The sequence below is a fragment of the Sardina pilchardus genome, chromosome 6 (assembly GCF_963854185.1).
Source record: "Sardina pilchardus chromosome 6, fSarPil1.1, whole genome shotgun sequence".
Classification (NCBI taxonomy): Eukaryota; Metazoa; Chordata; class Actinopteri; order Clupeiformes; family Clupeidae; genus Sardina; species Sardina pilchardus.
Window position 1 is genome coordinate 26,075,759 of NC_084999.1, and position 17,500 is coordinate 26,093,258.

Below are 17,500 nucleotides of genomic sequence, written 5' to 3' on the forward strand. Positions count from 1 at the left end.
TGTTCAAGACTTCCACCCACACTTCCGTACGCCTTCTGCTGAGACACAGACACATCTCGATACTTGGGCTCTGCCTCAGATTAGGGAGTACGGTAGAAAACTCGCTATCATCATGATGCAGGGGACCAGCAACGCTCAGGCGTACCACTGTCGAGCCCTGCAGTCAGGAACTCAGTGTAATCACTTGGCTTGCTTGTCACTGTGGGTGTGTGTGTGGAAGGGAGAGGGGGGAAAAAAAGGAGCCACAGGTTTTATATTTATTTAGATGATTTTCCCTCCCTCTCCCGCGAGTAGTGTAGATGCGACCGCTCGGGCGCTTTAGTGTGGTCTCCTCGCCTCTGTGATTTATGGGATGCAGAAATTGAGTTTGTCTAGAGTCACAGGCCACAAATTGCTACTGGGGGAGAGAGAGAGAGAGAGAGAGAGAGAGAGAGAGAGAGAGAGAGAGAGAGAGAGAGAGAGAGAGAGAGAGAGAGAGAGAGAGAAAGAGAGCAATAGAGATGAAGGGAGAGAAAAAGAGAGAGAGGAGGATAGAGAGAGAGAGAAAGAGAAGGATAGAGTGAGAGAGAGAGAGAGAGATAGAGAAGGCCTGGTGCTATACTGGCGACCTTCGGCGAGTGGTGTGCAGGGCTGGAGGGAGTGGCTGGCCGGGTGGCGGCGCTTTGCTGGTGATTAATATCCCATTAGCCTTGACTGACCCGGGCCGTAGATCCCGTCCCGCCGCGCACATTTAACTTTTTCTGCTGGGCAACATGAGACCACGCTGGCTCCTTAACGCTGATATACGGTTGGAACGTGTGTGTGTGTCTGTCTCTGTGTGTGTGTGTGTGTGTGTGTGTGTGTGTGTGTGTGTGTGTGTGTGTGTGGTGTTTGTAAAACTGGCGGAGACATCAAAATGAAATGTTAACACTGCCGGAAAAAAAAAAAAACTAAAAGCACATGCCTTGCTTACAGAAACAATGCATTTCCCCTTCAGGAGAACGTAGACACATCGAAACACACACAAACATAAACACACATGTAGGCTACATACATTGACATGTACAATATATATACTGTATATATATGTGGGCGCCTGTACCTGGTGTCCATTTCTGATTTGTTTCAGGACGTTTTCATAGCACACCTCCTCCATGTCGTGCAGCTGCTGGACCTGAGGCAAAGGAACAGACACTCAGTCTCCACCACTCTATTAGGATTATTCACCGCTTCTGATACTTCAGACTAGTCTCAGTCTAAACCTCTCTTAGGCTTATTCCCTGCTTCTGATGCATTACACTAGGCTAATACACTGCGCTAACTGACAGCCACAGAGAAATCAACCCAAAAATGACATTTTGGTCTGATTTTATGGAAATAAGCACTCCACAACACACACATAATCATTGACATCATTAGATTAAAGGATGTATTCCTCTGTGTGTTTGTGTGTGTGTGTGTGTGTGTGTGTGTGTGTGTGTGTGTGTTAAAGTATATAAGTATGTTGATATTTGTATATCAACATTTTATAAGTAAGTAAGTTGATATTTGTGCTCATCTGTGTGTCTCTATAAATTCATGCGTATGTATGTGTATGTCTGACATCAGTGCACGTGTGTGAGTGTGTGTGTGAGTGTATACGTGTGTGTGTGTGTGTGTGTGTGTGTCTCTCTCTCTTCACCTTGCTGGTGGCCTTGATGCCCACAAAGCTCTGGCCGAGGGGCACGGGGCGGAAGCGGCTGTCGAAGTAGAAGAGGCCGATGTAGGGGTTCACGTGCAGGAACGCGGCCACGTCCAGGTAGTTGGGCAGCGTGGCCGACAGGCCCAGGATCCGGATCATGCTCTGGGTGGACTCCACCTGCAGGGCCAGCGAGGAGACACACACACACACACACACACACACACACACACAGAGGGGCAATGTGAGCAAGGAGGGGACAAGGAGTGATCACATTTCTCATTACACTTTCCAGCTACAAAGGCTAGAAAATTCACACAGAACACACACACACACACACACACACACACACACACACACACACAGAGGGGCAATGTGAGCAAGGAGGGGACAAGGAGTGATCACATTTCTCATTACACTTTCCAGCTACAAAGGCTAGACAATTCACACAGAACACACACACACACACACACACACACACACACACACACACACACACACACACACACACACACGTGTCGTGCACACACACGCACACACACACACGCACGTGCACGCACACACACAAGCACATACACACGCACATGCAAGCACACACACACACACACACACACACACACACACACACACACACACACACACAGACACACACAGACACACACACACACACACACAGCTCTGGGAAGGTGGTCAATGTACAAGGCTATATCAGGCTAATGGTTAGTAAACAGCGGTTGTTTTTGTCCAGGTGGGTATCATGTCATGATGGCCTCTGGCATCCCAATCCACTTACCCTGCCTGTATTCCCTTTTAAAAGCCCACACAGCGCCCATCTACCACCAAGTAACTGTTTTAAAGAGAGTGATGAAGAGCCGTGGTGAGTGTGTGTGTGTGTGTGTGTGTGTGTGTGTGTGTGTGTGTGTGTGTGTGTGTGTGTGTGTGTGTGTGTGCTAGCGAGTGAGTGTGTGTGTGTGTGTGTGTGTGTGTGTGTGTGTGCTAGCGAGTGAGTGAGTGTGCGTGTGTGTGTGTGTGTGTGTGTGTGTGTGTGTGTGTGTGTGTGTATGTGTGTGCGTGTGTTTGAAAGGGAGAGAAGCGGTGAGAAAGAGAGGGCTCTATATCTGGGCATGGTGCTGTGGACTTGTCAGAGGAGATTGGTCAGACTGGTTACTATGCAGGAGCTGTGCCACACTGTTATCTATATATTACACTGCCGCGTACCCTGTCCTGGTGGACAAACACAGACATATTCACACTCACACTGTCTCTCTAGAACACGCATACATGTACATATAAACACACACACACACACACACACACACACACACACACACACACACACACACACACACACACACACACACACACACACACACACACACACACACACACACACACACACACACACACACACACACACACACACACACACACACACACACACACACACACACACACACAGCCCTTCACACTAATGAAGTGTGCTTGAGTCATTAGAACTCTAGGCTATATTGGTTTAGTTAGTACAAGATTAGTTTCTCCCTCTCATGACTGAACCACCCACATCCTGCTATCAAGTGGACGCACACAGGCATACAGGCATACATAGGTATACATGTGCACACACACGCACATACGCGCACACACACACACAATCTCCCACACACCAGTTGTTTCTCCTTTTCAATCTCTTTCCATGTAACAAATGCACAAATCTAATTAACACACACATACGCTTCTGCTACGGTGTGTGCTTCATTCCAGTGAAACTGAGTTAGAGGCCGGCCAGTGCGCTGTGTGTGTGTGTGTGTGTGTGTGTGTGTGTGTGTGTGTGTGTGTGTGTGTGTGTGTCTATCTCAAGCTCAAGCCCCAGGTGACCGGAGGTGTGAGGCAGCCATACAGCCTTATGAACTTAAATCCACTGCTGTGCTTCACATACGAACATAACGAGTAGCCCACACTAAAGGCCTATTCGGACGGGATTAGTTTTATGGGGTGACATCAGGTAAAGTAATAATTACCAGGTAATGTAGTCCCGTCCGGACGCGCCATGTCAGTAAACATAACGGAGTATGTCGGTGACATTTACAGACACTTTTACCTTCCGTAAAACGGTCCGGAGAAATGACCTTAGGTAATATTAATCCCGTGCGAACGCAACCCTCTGTAAAGATGTCTGTAATATTTCGTCACATCCTGATTTGAAAACAATTCCACCATAGTCTGAATGAAAACATAACATGCTGTGCAGCTCCTAATAGGACGTTAGCTAGTTTGCCTAATAGCTTGATATTGTTAGCCATTTCAAACTACGTATGGCATAACATAAAGCTAATGTTTGCTAGTTTAACCAATTTGTGTAGTCTCAAATCTGAAAATGCCGCACGTACCTGACGCAAAGTATCACGTGCACGGCGATGAAGATGTGACGGCAGAACGTAAACGTAGTTACTCCTCCCATGTCAAGTAAAATGACAGAGATGTCTAGTCCCGTCCGAATTGGGCATTTATATTACAGAGGTCATATGATAAACCTACGTCCCCCCATAAAACTAATCCCGTCCGAATAGGCCTTAACTCCTCACTAGTCTAACTCTATCATACTAACTACTAACTAATCTAACTCTATCATACTAACTACTAACTAATCTAACTCTATCATACTAACTCCTCACTAACCCTAACTATCATACTAACTCCTCACTCATCTAACAATCATTCGAACTACTAACTCCTCAATTATCTAAAGGCCTATTCGGACGGGATTAGTTTTATGGGGTGACATCAGGTAAAGTAATAATTACCAGGTAATGTAGTCCCATCCGGACGCGCCATGTCAGTAAACATAACTGAGTATGTCGGTGACATTTACAGACACTTTTACCTTCCGTAAAACGGTTCGGAAAAATTACCTTAGGTAATATTAATCCCGTGCGAACGCGACCCTCTGTAAAGATGTCTGTAATATTTCGTCACATCCTGATTGGAAAACAATTCCACCTTAAGGCCTATTCGGACGGGATTAGTTTTATGGGGGGACGTAGAGTAATGCAGGTTTTTCATATGACCTCTGTAATAAAAATGTCCAATTCGGACGGGACTAGACATCTCTGACATTTTACCTGACATGGGAGGAGTAACTACGTTTACGTTCTGCCGTCACATCTTCGTCGCCGTGCACGTGATACTTTGCGTCAGGTACGTGAAGCATTTTCAGATTTGAAAGACTACACAACTTGGTTAAACTAGCAAACATTAGCTTTATGTTATGCCATACGTAGTTTGAAATGGCTAACAATATCAAGCTATTAGGCAAACTAGCTACATCCTATTAGGAGCTGCACAGCATGTTATGTTTTCATTCAGACTATGGTGGAATTGTTTTCAAATCAGGATGTGACGAAATATTACAGACATCTTTACAGAGGGTTGCGTTCGCACGGGATTAATATTACCTAAGGTAATTTCTCCGGACCGTTTTACGGAAGGTAAAAGTGTCGGTAAATGTCACCGACATACTCCGTTATGTTTACTGACATGGCGCGTCCGGACGGGACTACATTACCTGGTAATTATTACTTTACCTGATGTCACCCCATAAAACTAATCCCGTCCGAATAGGCCTATAGTCTGAATGAAAACATGACATGCTGTGCAGCTCCTAATAGGACGTTAGCTAGTTTGCCTATTAGCTTGATATTGTTAGCCATTTCAAACTACTTATGGCATAACATAAAGCTAACGTTTGCTAGTTTAACCAACTTGTGTAGTCTTTCAAATCTGAAAATGCCGCACGTACCTGACGCAAAGTATCACGTGCACGGCGACGAAGATGTGACGGCAGAACGTAAACGTAGTTACTCCTCCCATGTCAAGTAAAATGACAGAGATGTCTAGTCCCGTCCGAATTGGACATTTATATTACAGAGGTCATATGATAAACCTGCATTACTGTACGTCCCCCCATAAAACTAATCCCGTCCGAATAGGCCTTAACTCTATCATATCAACTCTTAACTCCATCACTGTGCCTCAGAGACTAACATCAATCTAACCCTGACACAATACATTTGGCCATGAGGTGTATCTGATCTTGTTCAGGATGCAGAGAGAAAGAGAGAGAGAGAGAGAGAGAGAGAGAGAGAGAGAGAGAGAGAGAGCATCTGCAATCTTCTATTCATCTCCAAAACAAATGCAGAGTGAACTGGTCCCTCGTAGTCATCCCCAATCTCACTTCAGTCCATCACCCCCTGAGAGGGCGACCAAAAGCATCACCTGAAAAACCTGAAATACCTCCAGTTCCCTCCACTGCAGCTCCCCCTCACAAAGGAAAATAGTGCTGACAGAGATCTCGCTCGTGCTGACAGAGATCTAGCCAGTTGGAAAACAGAATAATTGGTTCTCCAGACAGGAGGAGTGGAGCGGGGAACAATGGCAAAGTGGTGTGAAATAATGCAGGCTGCCAGGCTTGGTGTCGAGCCCGCGTGAAAACAGCTTGCCGACTATCAATGCAACAAAGGGATGGATTACTATGCAGAGAAAGCATTGGTATCACAGCAACAGCCAATTATACCATCTCTAAACTACAGATGCAAAGTCCACAAGTCCACAGCCCTACTGTAACCCCTCTATATGCATCCAGCTGTAACTTACAGCACAACATGCAAGTTCATTAAATGATCTGCAAACATCTATGCCACTACATGGGCATTACACTACAGGTATACAGCTCCACTACATGGGCATTACACTACAGGTATACAGCTCCTGGTGTGCTTCAACCAACCCATGATTCCTGGAGTTGTTTTTGCTATAGCAATGGAGCTACAGGACAGCATTATGACACACACATGACGATCAACACTACAGCTCTCTCTCATACACACACACACGCACACACACACACACACACACACACACACACACACACGCACACGCACACGCACACGCACACGCACACGCACACGCACACGCACACGCACACGCACACGCACACACACACACACACACACACACACAATGTGTGCCTGCTGAGGACTCTTGTGTGTTGAGGCCTGCTCTAGAGGGGGGTGGGGGGGGGGGGCAGGTTGGCATGCAGACCACGGAGTGAGGGCCGTGCATGTTATTTTGGTTTTAAAGAGGCGCTGGGGCCGCGGGAGAGCCGGGGTGCGCGGCTTCACCTGAGAGCATCAAAGCACATATCTGATGAGCCTCCACCTCCTGCACCAGCTCCGCACTACAAATCCCCCACCTCTCCGCTGCATTAGCATCAGTCCTGACAGGCTGGAGGAGGAACCAGCGGAGGAGAGAGGGAGAGAGAGAGAGAGAGAGAGAGAGAGAGAGAGAGAGAGGAGAGGGAGAGAGGAGAGGGACTAAGAGAGAGAGAGAAACAAGTGCGAATGAGTGAGAGAAGGAGAAGAAGAGATGAAGGGGGAGAGAGAAGGAGAGGGAGGAGGAGCAGGAGAGATAAAGATGGAGATGAATCAAGAGAGGTGAGAGGCAGGAAGAGTGAGGGAAATATGAAAGAGAAAGAGGAAGACAAGGAGGAATAAAGGGAGAGAGAGAGAGAGAGAGAGAGAGAGAGAGAGAGAGAGAGAGAGAGAGAGAGAGAGAGAGAGAGAGAGAGAGAGAGAGAGAGAGAGAGAGCAAAACAAAGCTGGGGAGTCAGGGGGAGAGAGGTTTGATGAGGACAGGCTGAAAGCGAAGCGTGTCTTGGATCAAAGGGCTGGGTAAAGAGAACAGAGAGGGTGAGGAGGAGGAAGAGGAGGAGAGCAGGAGGAAGAGCTGGACTGATTCATGCGTGGGCTCTTTCACACCCCATGAGAGGGCAGACGAGGCAGACTGGGGCAGAGGCCATCGGAACTCACTCTCTCACTCTTCTACTCTTTTACTCTATCTATCTCTCTCTCTCTCTCTTTCTTTCTCTCTCTCTCTACCAAGTGGAGAACGCGCTGGTCGTTGTGAGCTCTCAGACAGTCCTCTGACTCCCGATGAAAACAGAACAAAATGAAATGAAAGCACTGGGACGAGTGCCTGACTTTTGGAGCTCCGTATACATGTTAACGATGTGGGGGCCAAGAGAACAGGAAATCAACCTGGCAACCGCAGTCATCCTGGTACATTCATCATGCTATCAGACCAGGACATTGTGGGTAAACAACACAGAATCATGCTCACTACCGAGATTTACAATTGATAAATCCGCACAGAGGCTTTCTCTCTTAAAGCAACACTAAAGTACTTTTCCTCTGTCGCAAAAACTGCTGTTTGTTTATCCAGCACCAGCTTTGCAAATAACGATGGTAGAGTACGTTGCATGATTTTATGAAAGTATGATGTATTGCGACATCAAAGCAAGTAAAATTTGCAGTTTCATTCCATCGAACTACAGATCCGTTACCCGATCTGGTAAACGGACAGTACATAGTGCGGTTATAGCCGATAGAGGGCCGCAAAGCGAATGTGAATATTACGAGTTGATGAACCACTGAAATGAGTTTGGAAACATTATTGTAAGGTACAAAAAACTCTTCAGTGATGCTTTAAAGCTGCTGCTGGTAACAGGGCGTTCACACTGTCTACTTCCGTCAACGGATCTCATTGACTTTGCATGGGGCAGACTCGAAAGGAATTGTGGGTCCGTACGTTCCTTCAGCTACGCTGCCTCCGTCAAAAAAGTTGAGAAATGTTCAACTTTTCAGGCAGCGACGGATCCGTTAGCCAATCAGATAGCGTGTATGCAAATATACATACGGCAGACAGGCATTCCGTGATCCGTCGACGGACGTAGAGAGTGTGAACGTGGTGTAAGATGTCTCTGGTCATATTCACTGAAAGCAACAGTATGCTCCGACAGAACAGCATAAATCAGCCGGTTTTATATAAAACCCTGCGCTTCTACCTTCACCTAGAGCCTGTTATTTGCTTTGCAAAAATCCACCACTCCTGGTTCTTCCGGTCCAATACACGCAGGGCTATATGATCATTGGCAGATCTGACGGTCAATCACAATTCGTGCACAGTTCGTCACTAACAAGCACAAACTCGATGGGAGGGTGCTCGGCGGTAGTGGGAGAGGGCTATGAGAGTTGTGTACATTCAAAATGTTAATGAAGTCAATCTGCACAAGCTGCTAACTGCAGCTGTAAGGCATGTGTGAGTGTGTGTGTGTGTGTGTGTGTGTGTGTGTGTGGAGCGTGGCAGAGCACCCAAGCACAGGCAGGAGGCCGAGCTCCGGTATGAACCCGGGCCAGCCCTCTCCTCCCACTGGGTCTGGGGCTCCGGTATGAACCCGGGCCAGCTCCGGTATGAACCCGGGCCAGCCCTCCCCTCCCACTGGGTCTGGGGCAGTAATGCACCCGGGCAGCACTGCACAACTACAGACACTTTTTCAGGGCTGCTGTTGCACAACAGACACTTTTACAGGGCTGCTGTTGCACAACAGACACTTTTACAGGGCGTGTGCTCTCCTCCTCCTTGAAGGATGGGGTGGGGGGGCGGTAGGGGGGTGGATGGGCTCACTGAGTGCTTTTTTTATGTCACGCAGGACACCGTAATTATTTTTAAAAGGGATTGGGGGGTCATTTGGGCAGAGCAACAGAGGAGGTGTGAGGGAGGGTGTTAGACAAGGGGAATAATAACTAGACTAATAAATAGAAGTGTGAAGAGAGGGGGAGATGGGGAAAGAGAGACAGGGAGAGATAGAGAGAGAAATGAGAGTGAGAGATGCATATTTTGGGCATGACTACACTCAGTGTTTCACACTCTTTTTGTTTGGTCAGGGAACAGCGCCTAGAAGAGACACACACACCGTGTACTGTGTGGTGGGCTACTGTAATTGATGTAAAATGCTCCATACACAATCAAACGGCTTTCATCCTGTTGTTACACCTATCAGGTGCACAGGCTTTCTTTCATCTTACGCTCTCAAGTAGCTCTACTTCTCGCTCTCTCTGGCACGCACGCACACACACACACACACACACACACACACACACACGCTCAGGCTCAGGCTCAGGCACACACTACTTTTGAAATCTGTTTGTTCCAACTCCCTGGTGCTGTGGATCAAAGCTAGTGTAGAAGATAAACCAATCTATGATTTTGCGAACAAAATCGATCTAGTCGGGAAAAAAAAAAAAAAAACAGATTCCCATTTCTGCACTGACGTTACACAAACGACCTGGTGGGCTAGTCCTCCATCATCCATCATACTCCATGGTCAAACATGGAGGTTGAATGTGTGTGTGTGTGTGTGTGTATGTGTGTGTGTGTGTGTGTGTGTGTGTGTGTGTGTGTGTGTGTGTGAAGAGAAAGAGTGTGTGTTCATGTTTTTGCGTAAGAGAGATGGAAGCGCACTGGAGATTCATAGAGCAATGCCTGAGAGGTCTGAGGGGAATGGGGAGAGAGCATTAGAGAGACAAAGAGAAGGGGAGAGAAAGAGAATGATAGAGAAAGAGAAGGGGAGAGAAAGAGAACGATAGAGAGGAGCGAGAGAGGGAAATGAGAGAGAAAGACAGATCAATAGAGAGAAAAAGAGAGAGAGAAACGAGGGGGCAACGTAAGAAACAAGAAGAGTGAGAGAGAGTGTGTGTGTGCGAAGGAGAGACAGGGCAGAGATACCAACCAAAAAAACACACCTCACGCCAATCACAGAGTTTAGGGGTCCTCATGTGAAAAGATTGATGGCTCATACAGTCATCACACACACTCACACACACACACACACACACACACACACACACACACACACACACACACACACACACACACACACACACACACACACACACACACACACACACACACACACACACACACACACACACACACACACACACACACACACACACACACACACACACACACACACACACACACACATTCTCAATTTCAATTCAATTCAATTCAAAGATGCTTTATTGGTTTGACCAAAAGGGCATTTGCATTGCCAAAGCAAGCAAACAAAAGAGTGTGTAGTCATTTATGCATAATATACATAGATCTAACCGTATATTAAATATCCATAGGTAATAGAGGACAGAAGAAAATGGATGGAGGGCAAAGACAAAATAAATAAAAACAGGATTCTCCCACTCACAATCCTTAACACAACAATCATCTGTGGAAACTGCTAAAAGCTTATGGCTCATGTTTACATATCAATTTCTCTGCTTTTATATGTCATCAAAGAAAACAGGGCCCTTCGGGGAGGGAGGGAGGAAGGGAGAGAGAGGGAGAGAGAGAGAGAGAGAGAGAGAGAGAAAGAGAGTGCTTCTTTTCTCTCCGCACCAATATTTTATGGATGAGGCCATTCACTTTTCTCCTTCCACCGGCAACAATCCTGCTTACTGTGTGCCAATCAATAATTCAAAGCCTCTTAAACACAAGAATACCGCCAGAGTCTGGAGTCCAGACGGTTTGACTCAGTTCCCTCACCGACGCACAACGGGCATCACAGAAATGGAAGGGGCAGGAGGGTCATGTTTGTTGCTGTGGTCTTCCTTTGATTTATGAAGGAGTTCCTCCAGGATTTCGCAGGCCTTTTTTAGAGATCGTTGCGGCCTAAAATACCAGATTTTTTGGCAACTTTTCTAAAAAAAAAATTGCGATGGAAGTTGCAGTGGTTATGCTGTAGGCGTTTGTTGCAAAGCAATTACTGGAGGAAGTGAAAATTAGTTGTGAATAGGACAAAAATCTTACTGCTCATATTGATATTGGTATTAAAAATAATGAGAAAAATAATGGATTACAAAACATCAAAGTACTTTATTTGTCGCTAAATTAAGAAATGATTAATCTGGGGTAAATCATAAAGCATTATAACATGTAGAACTGTGTAGAACTTGTATTCACTCCCCAAAGTGTACATTTACATAGATTATGGAATTCATATTAAATGCAATATATCTATTTAATACAGGTAATTAATATTCTGTGACCTGCATAATTACTGATAGCCAACTAAGTATTAAGCAATTGCACTATTTTATATTGATTTTTAAACTATTAGGCTACACTTCTCTTTCATGTCATTAGGTTGGATTGGAAGGCTTTTACGAGTATTAGGGTCACACATACTGTAGAGAAAAATATGTGTTTGCCATGACGAGATTAGGGTCCACACATTTCAGAGAGTAAAGTTGAAATATCATGTCGACTTTAATCGACATTTCATCTTGACAAGCACTACACAAGCAAACATGACATTTAAGCTAACAAGGACATTTCCAGATGTAAAAGTTTGCCAATGGGTTGCATATACAGTAGTATTCAAATATATATGTAACCCAAAGTAAGCCTACATGAATTCATAGCCTTGGCACGTTAGCAATAACAGGCTGACAGATGCAAGTATGCAGATCATATCAGCACACAAAGGAGGGCTCTCCGCACTTCTGCAGTTGTGCGACAATCTGGTGCAGCCAGGCCAGGGCAGATAGTGTATAGAAAGGAAGAGGGACGCCGGTGCAACGCAGATGTCTTCTTTTTAGTATTTATTTAAAAGGTGCAAAACATTGACCAACGTGTCGACGCAGTGTCTGATGAAGACGTTTGTAACGTCAAAACGTTAGTCAATGTTTTGCACCTTTTAAATAAATACTAAAAAGAAGACATCTGCGTTGCACCGGCGTCCCTCTTCCTTTCATATGCAGATCATGCCATGCCATGCCATGGCAATAAAGCACATAGAACTGCATAGAATTGAGAGAGAGAGAGATAGAGAGGGAGAGAGAGAGAGAGAGCAAGAGAGAGATCAAGAACGACTCAATATTCAAAAACTTAATTTAAAAAAAAAAAGAACTCCTCGGTTGCACCCAACTTTAAGAGGCCTCGGTTGCACCCAACTTTAAAGCGTCTTAAATAAAAGGGCCTTACTCATCTTCCCAGTCACCTTGGGGTGCCAGCATCCCAGCATGCACTAGAAGGACAGCTTTATTAATTTCCTGTGCTAGATTGACACCTGACTGAAGCTCGCTGGAACGGAACGGGGGTAAGGAACGTTCCGGAGCGTCTGCTGCCGTCTCATGCGCCTGACTGTGGGCATTTACATAATCACACTAATATCCCAAACGGCCGGCGCCGTTCCGACACCGAGAGCCGCCAATCACCATCAGCAGGGACCTGTCGCTCAGCAGGGGCAAGACACAACCGCCGCACGACACGCCGATCACACACACATCACTCACTCGCTCGCTCACGACCGCCAAACAACACGCTGATCACACACACACCGCCACGCGACACGCTGATCACTCAAACATTCACTCACGAGTTATGACCACCACACGATACGCCGATCACACGCGTAAGCACAATCACCAAACTACTGCATCTGTACGTGTGCACACTCACTCAATCATTCACTCACTCACTCACTCACTCACTCACTCACTCACTCACTCACTCACTCACTCACTCACTCACTCACTCTCTCACTCTCTCACTCTCTCACTCTCTCACTCTCTCACTCTCTCACTCTCTCACTCTCTCACTCTCTCACTCTCTCTCTCTCTCTCTCTCTCAGACACACACACACTCACACAGAAATACAACCACACCGTCTGTCTCACAAACATTCAAACACCCACACATAAGCAAAAGCAAATCACACACACTCCAATGCCACTCAGGCACACAAGGCAATACACACCCACAGTTTTAGGCAATACACACCCAAAGTGTTAGACAAGAGTCTAAAATTTACATTTCAGTCTTGTACTGGTAGTATGCTTGAATGGGCCCATATTCAGATCAAGTAAGAAGCATGCCACTTCTTCATTAAGTTTATCACTGAAAGGCATTTCTCATCAGTCAGGGATTGAGTTAATTGAAATGAATTTAACTGAACTGTTATACATTGTTACTCTATCAACATAAAACTTACCCAGAACACTGATTTAAACAAACAAAAACAAACAAAACTCCATCCATCTATAAACATGCATCTCGGTGAGCCACAGAGAGCGAGTCACATGAGTAACCCCCTGTGCTACAGCACTACCAAATGCAGCAGGCATCTCCATTGACCCATTTAAGTGCCTGGGCATACAGCAGTGTCCCCTGGTCACCTTTTTAAGCGCCTAGACCCCTAGTGTCCCCTGCCTTTTTCTTTTTTTTTAAAAACGTTGCTTTAGTTTGCGTGCAATAAAGTTTATGTGCCCTTCATTGTGAAGCAGTTTGGTGCGGCTCAGCCATCTGTAAATGTGCCATAGATCAATAAAAATGGACTTGACTTGACTCTTGAGGCATGCTACTGTACTGTATGTCAGTGACCTGAGCGGCAGGTGTGCACAGGTGTGCCGTGGCTGACGTACCTGTCGGAGGGTGCGGGCCACCAGGCTCTCCAGCACGGGGCCTCGGTCCTCGTGGAGCAGGTGCACCTCGTCCAGGATGAGCAGCTTCACCACCTGCGAGAGCGCCACGTCGCCCACGCTCTTGCGCGTCACCACGTCCCACTTCTCCGGCGTGGTCACCAGGATCTGGCGGGGGGGCAGAGGGTGGACCAGGTCAGATCACAATCACAATCACAATCACAATCACAATCACAACCAGCTTTATTGACCAGGTTTGCGTTAACAAACAAAGAATTTGACTCTGGTTAATCTTTGCTCTCAAAGTACAACACAACTAACACAATTAACACATGAAACAATAAAATCAGAACAGCAAGAATAGAATGTAGAATAATATAGAAACAACACAGACACATAAACAGAACAACACAGGACACATAAACAGAACAACACAGACACATAAACAGAACAACACAGACACATAAACAGAACAACACAGACACATAAACAGAACAACACAGACACATAAACAGAACAACACAGGACACATAAACAGAACAACACAGGACACATAAACAGAACAACACAGACACATAAACAGAACAACACAGGACACATGGGCACACAGGAGAATGAGGCTGATGCTGAAACTAACACAATTTGGGGGTGCTGTGGTGCAACAGGTTACAGCGCTCACACCACGTGCGGGTCCGAGTGCCCACAAATCCCAATATAAATTAGAATCCAAATTCAAATCTGATTACGAATTCATACTTCTTGTCTCACTCTTCACTGTCCTATATGAATAAAGGTAAAAAAGACCAAAAAATATATTTAAAAAAGAGGAAGAAACTACCACAATAATAATGGCAACAACAATGCCATAATGCCCTGTCTAGCCACAATCAAATGCCCACTTCACCTTCACTTCGATGCCAGCGCGCCCAGTGATGGCTGGCATACGCAATGGGCACATACGCATTCATCACATAATTACTAGACACACTGCCTGCCCATCTGTTTGACAGCACCGTGCAGATGTGTGCCGTTCGATGGCTTGAATGCCTAAGTCTCACTGAAGCTCCGCGGTGCCTTAGCCTAACGCCCATCCCCTCTGCGCTGTAAGCAAACTCAACTAATCTCAGGCCATCAATCAACGCCATGCCACCGGGCTGACCCTTCGGAGGCCACGTCAATAGGCTATTGATAACCCAAGCTATCTGCCAATGGCTTGTGTTCACTGTCGATACCCTGATCAACCTATCCATGGGTCCCCATGCAGCCAGTCAATGGGCACTGGCCCGTGGGAGCCCAAGCACACACACTATTTATCTGGCCACGTCATTAACTGCCCATCACACATCTCCGGCAGGGTCAGCGACCTTATATGTTAGACTGGTCACCACAGGCCAGGGCCATATCTCTTCCTGTCAAGTCTGTCTTTCCACTTTCACACTTCAAAGCAATAAAGCGGGCAGGAGGCATCTGTAATGTTGATATGCAGGAGGACGCTCTGGGGGCGTCTATTACAAAAGCTGCTGCTAAGATCCAAAACTGAAAATAAAAAAAATAAATTAAATTACAAATATTTACAGGGGCAGCCATTTCTGCAGATTTAAGTATTGTCGGCGACTGTAGAGCTCCTTCTAGAGTCACAGCATATACACTCTGCTGTTGTAAATAGCACACTTCCTGTGACTTATCCCCCCTGTACTCAATCAAAATACTTTTGCTGTGGATATGGATTACTCTCACGAGAGAGAACCATGGTTCTTGTCCACTGTTCTTGAAGTTGCATGGCTGGTGTTCTCTGTAGTGACTTGCTATATAGCTATAATAGGTGAACAATTCACCTATTAAAAGCTCATTTACCATCAAATTGGCTTTGTAAAGGTTAGATTAATGTGGAAATCTTGCATAGTGCACCTTTAAGTCGGGAACTCTGTTTGATCTGCTGGTCGCTCTAATGCTGTTATTTGTTAATGTGGCGAGGCAACACTTTCAAAAGGTGATTAAAAAAAACAACGCAAACACAAACAACCATGTGAAAAAAAATGGCCCTCCGAGATGTTTGCCAACCTGTCAGCGAGTGAGGAAATTCCTTTTAAATACTCAGCAAGGCAGAGAAAGAGAGAGAGAGTAAAGTGAATTGAGAGCGCAAAGAGAGTGAGTAAGAAAGGGAGCTAGAGAGAGAGAGAGAGAGAGAGAGAGAGAATGCACGGAGAGCAAGCAGTTCATTAAATCCTCTCTAGTTTGCATTTAAATCAATCTGGCCAGCCATTAGAGACTAGCGCTGGAAGAGGGAAGAAGCGGCAGGCTTGTGCTTAATTAGACTGCGGCTAATCTAAATGGAAGCTCTGGCACACAGGTAGTGGGCCAAAGTGCTCCGTTTAATTACCCGACAAAAGCGGAAAGAAATGTATTTAATAGTATAGGAATCATCTGTGCGTGTGTTTGTGTGTGTTGTGGTGTGTATGTCGGCTGTGGCAGTATAAAGGCTAAGTAAATTGGTTTCCACTGGCACGTAAAGAGGGACGCAACAAAGCCAGTAACTGATATCTAACTTTCAGAATTACAATTAGAATTAGCCTGCGTAGGCAAAGCTGGCTTGCAAACAGCATTTAAAGCGGCTTTTGGCTAATGGGTTGGTTTAGTCTATGATTAGGTATACAGGTGGTGCCCTCATAGATACACACATGCACACAAGCGTACACATCAAACACAAGTTGCACGCCCACGTTCCACACAGCGTTCCTGTTAGTCTGCTCCTTCCACAAGAACACACTCCACACCCACACAAACACACACGCAGACACACACACACACACACACACACACACACACACACACACACCACACACACACACACACACACACACACACACACACACACACACACTCCACAAACCCTGTGGCCTCTGACCACCATGACCCGCTGCGCACTGGCCCGCTGACTATCACCCTGGCAACCAGCTCAGGGTGTATGAACCGACAGTTTCTCCTCCTCGTCTTCATCTTCTTCCTCTTCCTCCACCTCCTGAAATGGCCCTCTCCTCTTCCTCCTCCTCCCTCTCACTCCGTGTGTGTTGGCGGTCCGGTGCTTTCCGCCGCCTCCTATCCAAATGGACATGTTCCAGACTAATACCTTCTTTAGCTGCCCAGCTGTGAAAATCGAGAGCGCCTGTAATCTCAGGCTTCGCCCGGCGCCTTCAGTCTCGGCTTGTTTTGGAGCTTTCTTTGCAGCCTGTTAGTGTGGCCGAATCAATTTTCACTTGGCTGGATCCAGCTATGGATCTGTCTGTCTGTCTGTCTGTCTGACGTGATACAGTCTGTCTTTTAGTGAGTCTTGCTGTCCCTTACGTCACGTGAGGAGTGGACGGGGGGACAAGATGGCCGCTCATCGCATCCCATCTCTACACCAGGAACACTTTGTTCTCTGCAGTGTTGCCAACGGCTTCTTTGAGGTAAATGGTTTTAAGGCAGACACTTCAACAATAATGATTTCAAGACCACCCTCCACTGCCCTCCTAAACATTCTATCTCATTCTCT

General features: G+C 46.2%; 1 protein-coding gene across 2 annotated transcripts in view; it reads right to left on the minus strand.

The window, feature by feature from the left end:
* ascc3 (activating signal cointegrator 1 complex subunit 3) overlaps nt 1-17,500 on the minus strand; it is a 186,646-nt gene that overhangs the window by 89,408 nt on the left and 79,738 nt on the right. For both annotated transcript variants that reach the window (XM_062539224.1, XM_062539223.1), the window contains exons 11-13: nt 13,972-14,136; nt 1,661-1,837; nt 1,082-1,153 (exon numbers count right to left, since the gene is read on the minus strand). In XM_062539224.1, coding sequence (XP_062395208.1) covers nt 1,082-1,153; nt 1,661-1,837; nt 13,972-14,136 — 414 coding nt within the window. The remainder of the gene's footprint in view (nt 1-1,081; nt 1,154-1,660; nt 1,838-13,971; nt 14,137-17,500) is intronic.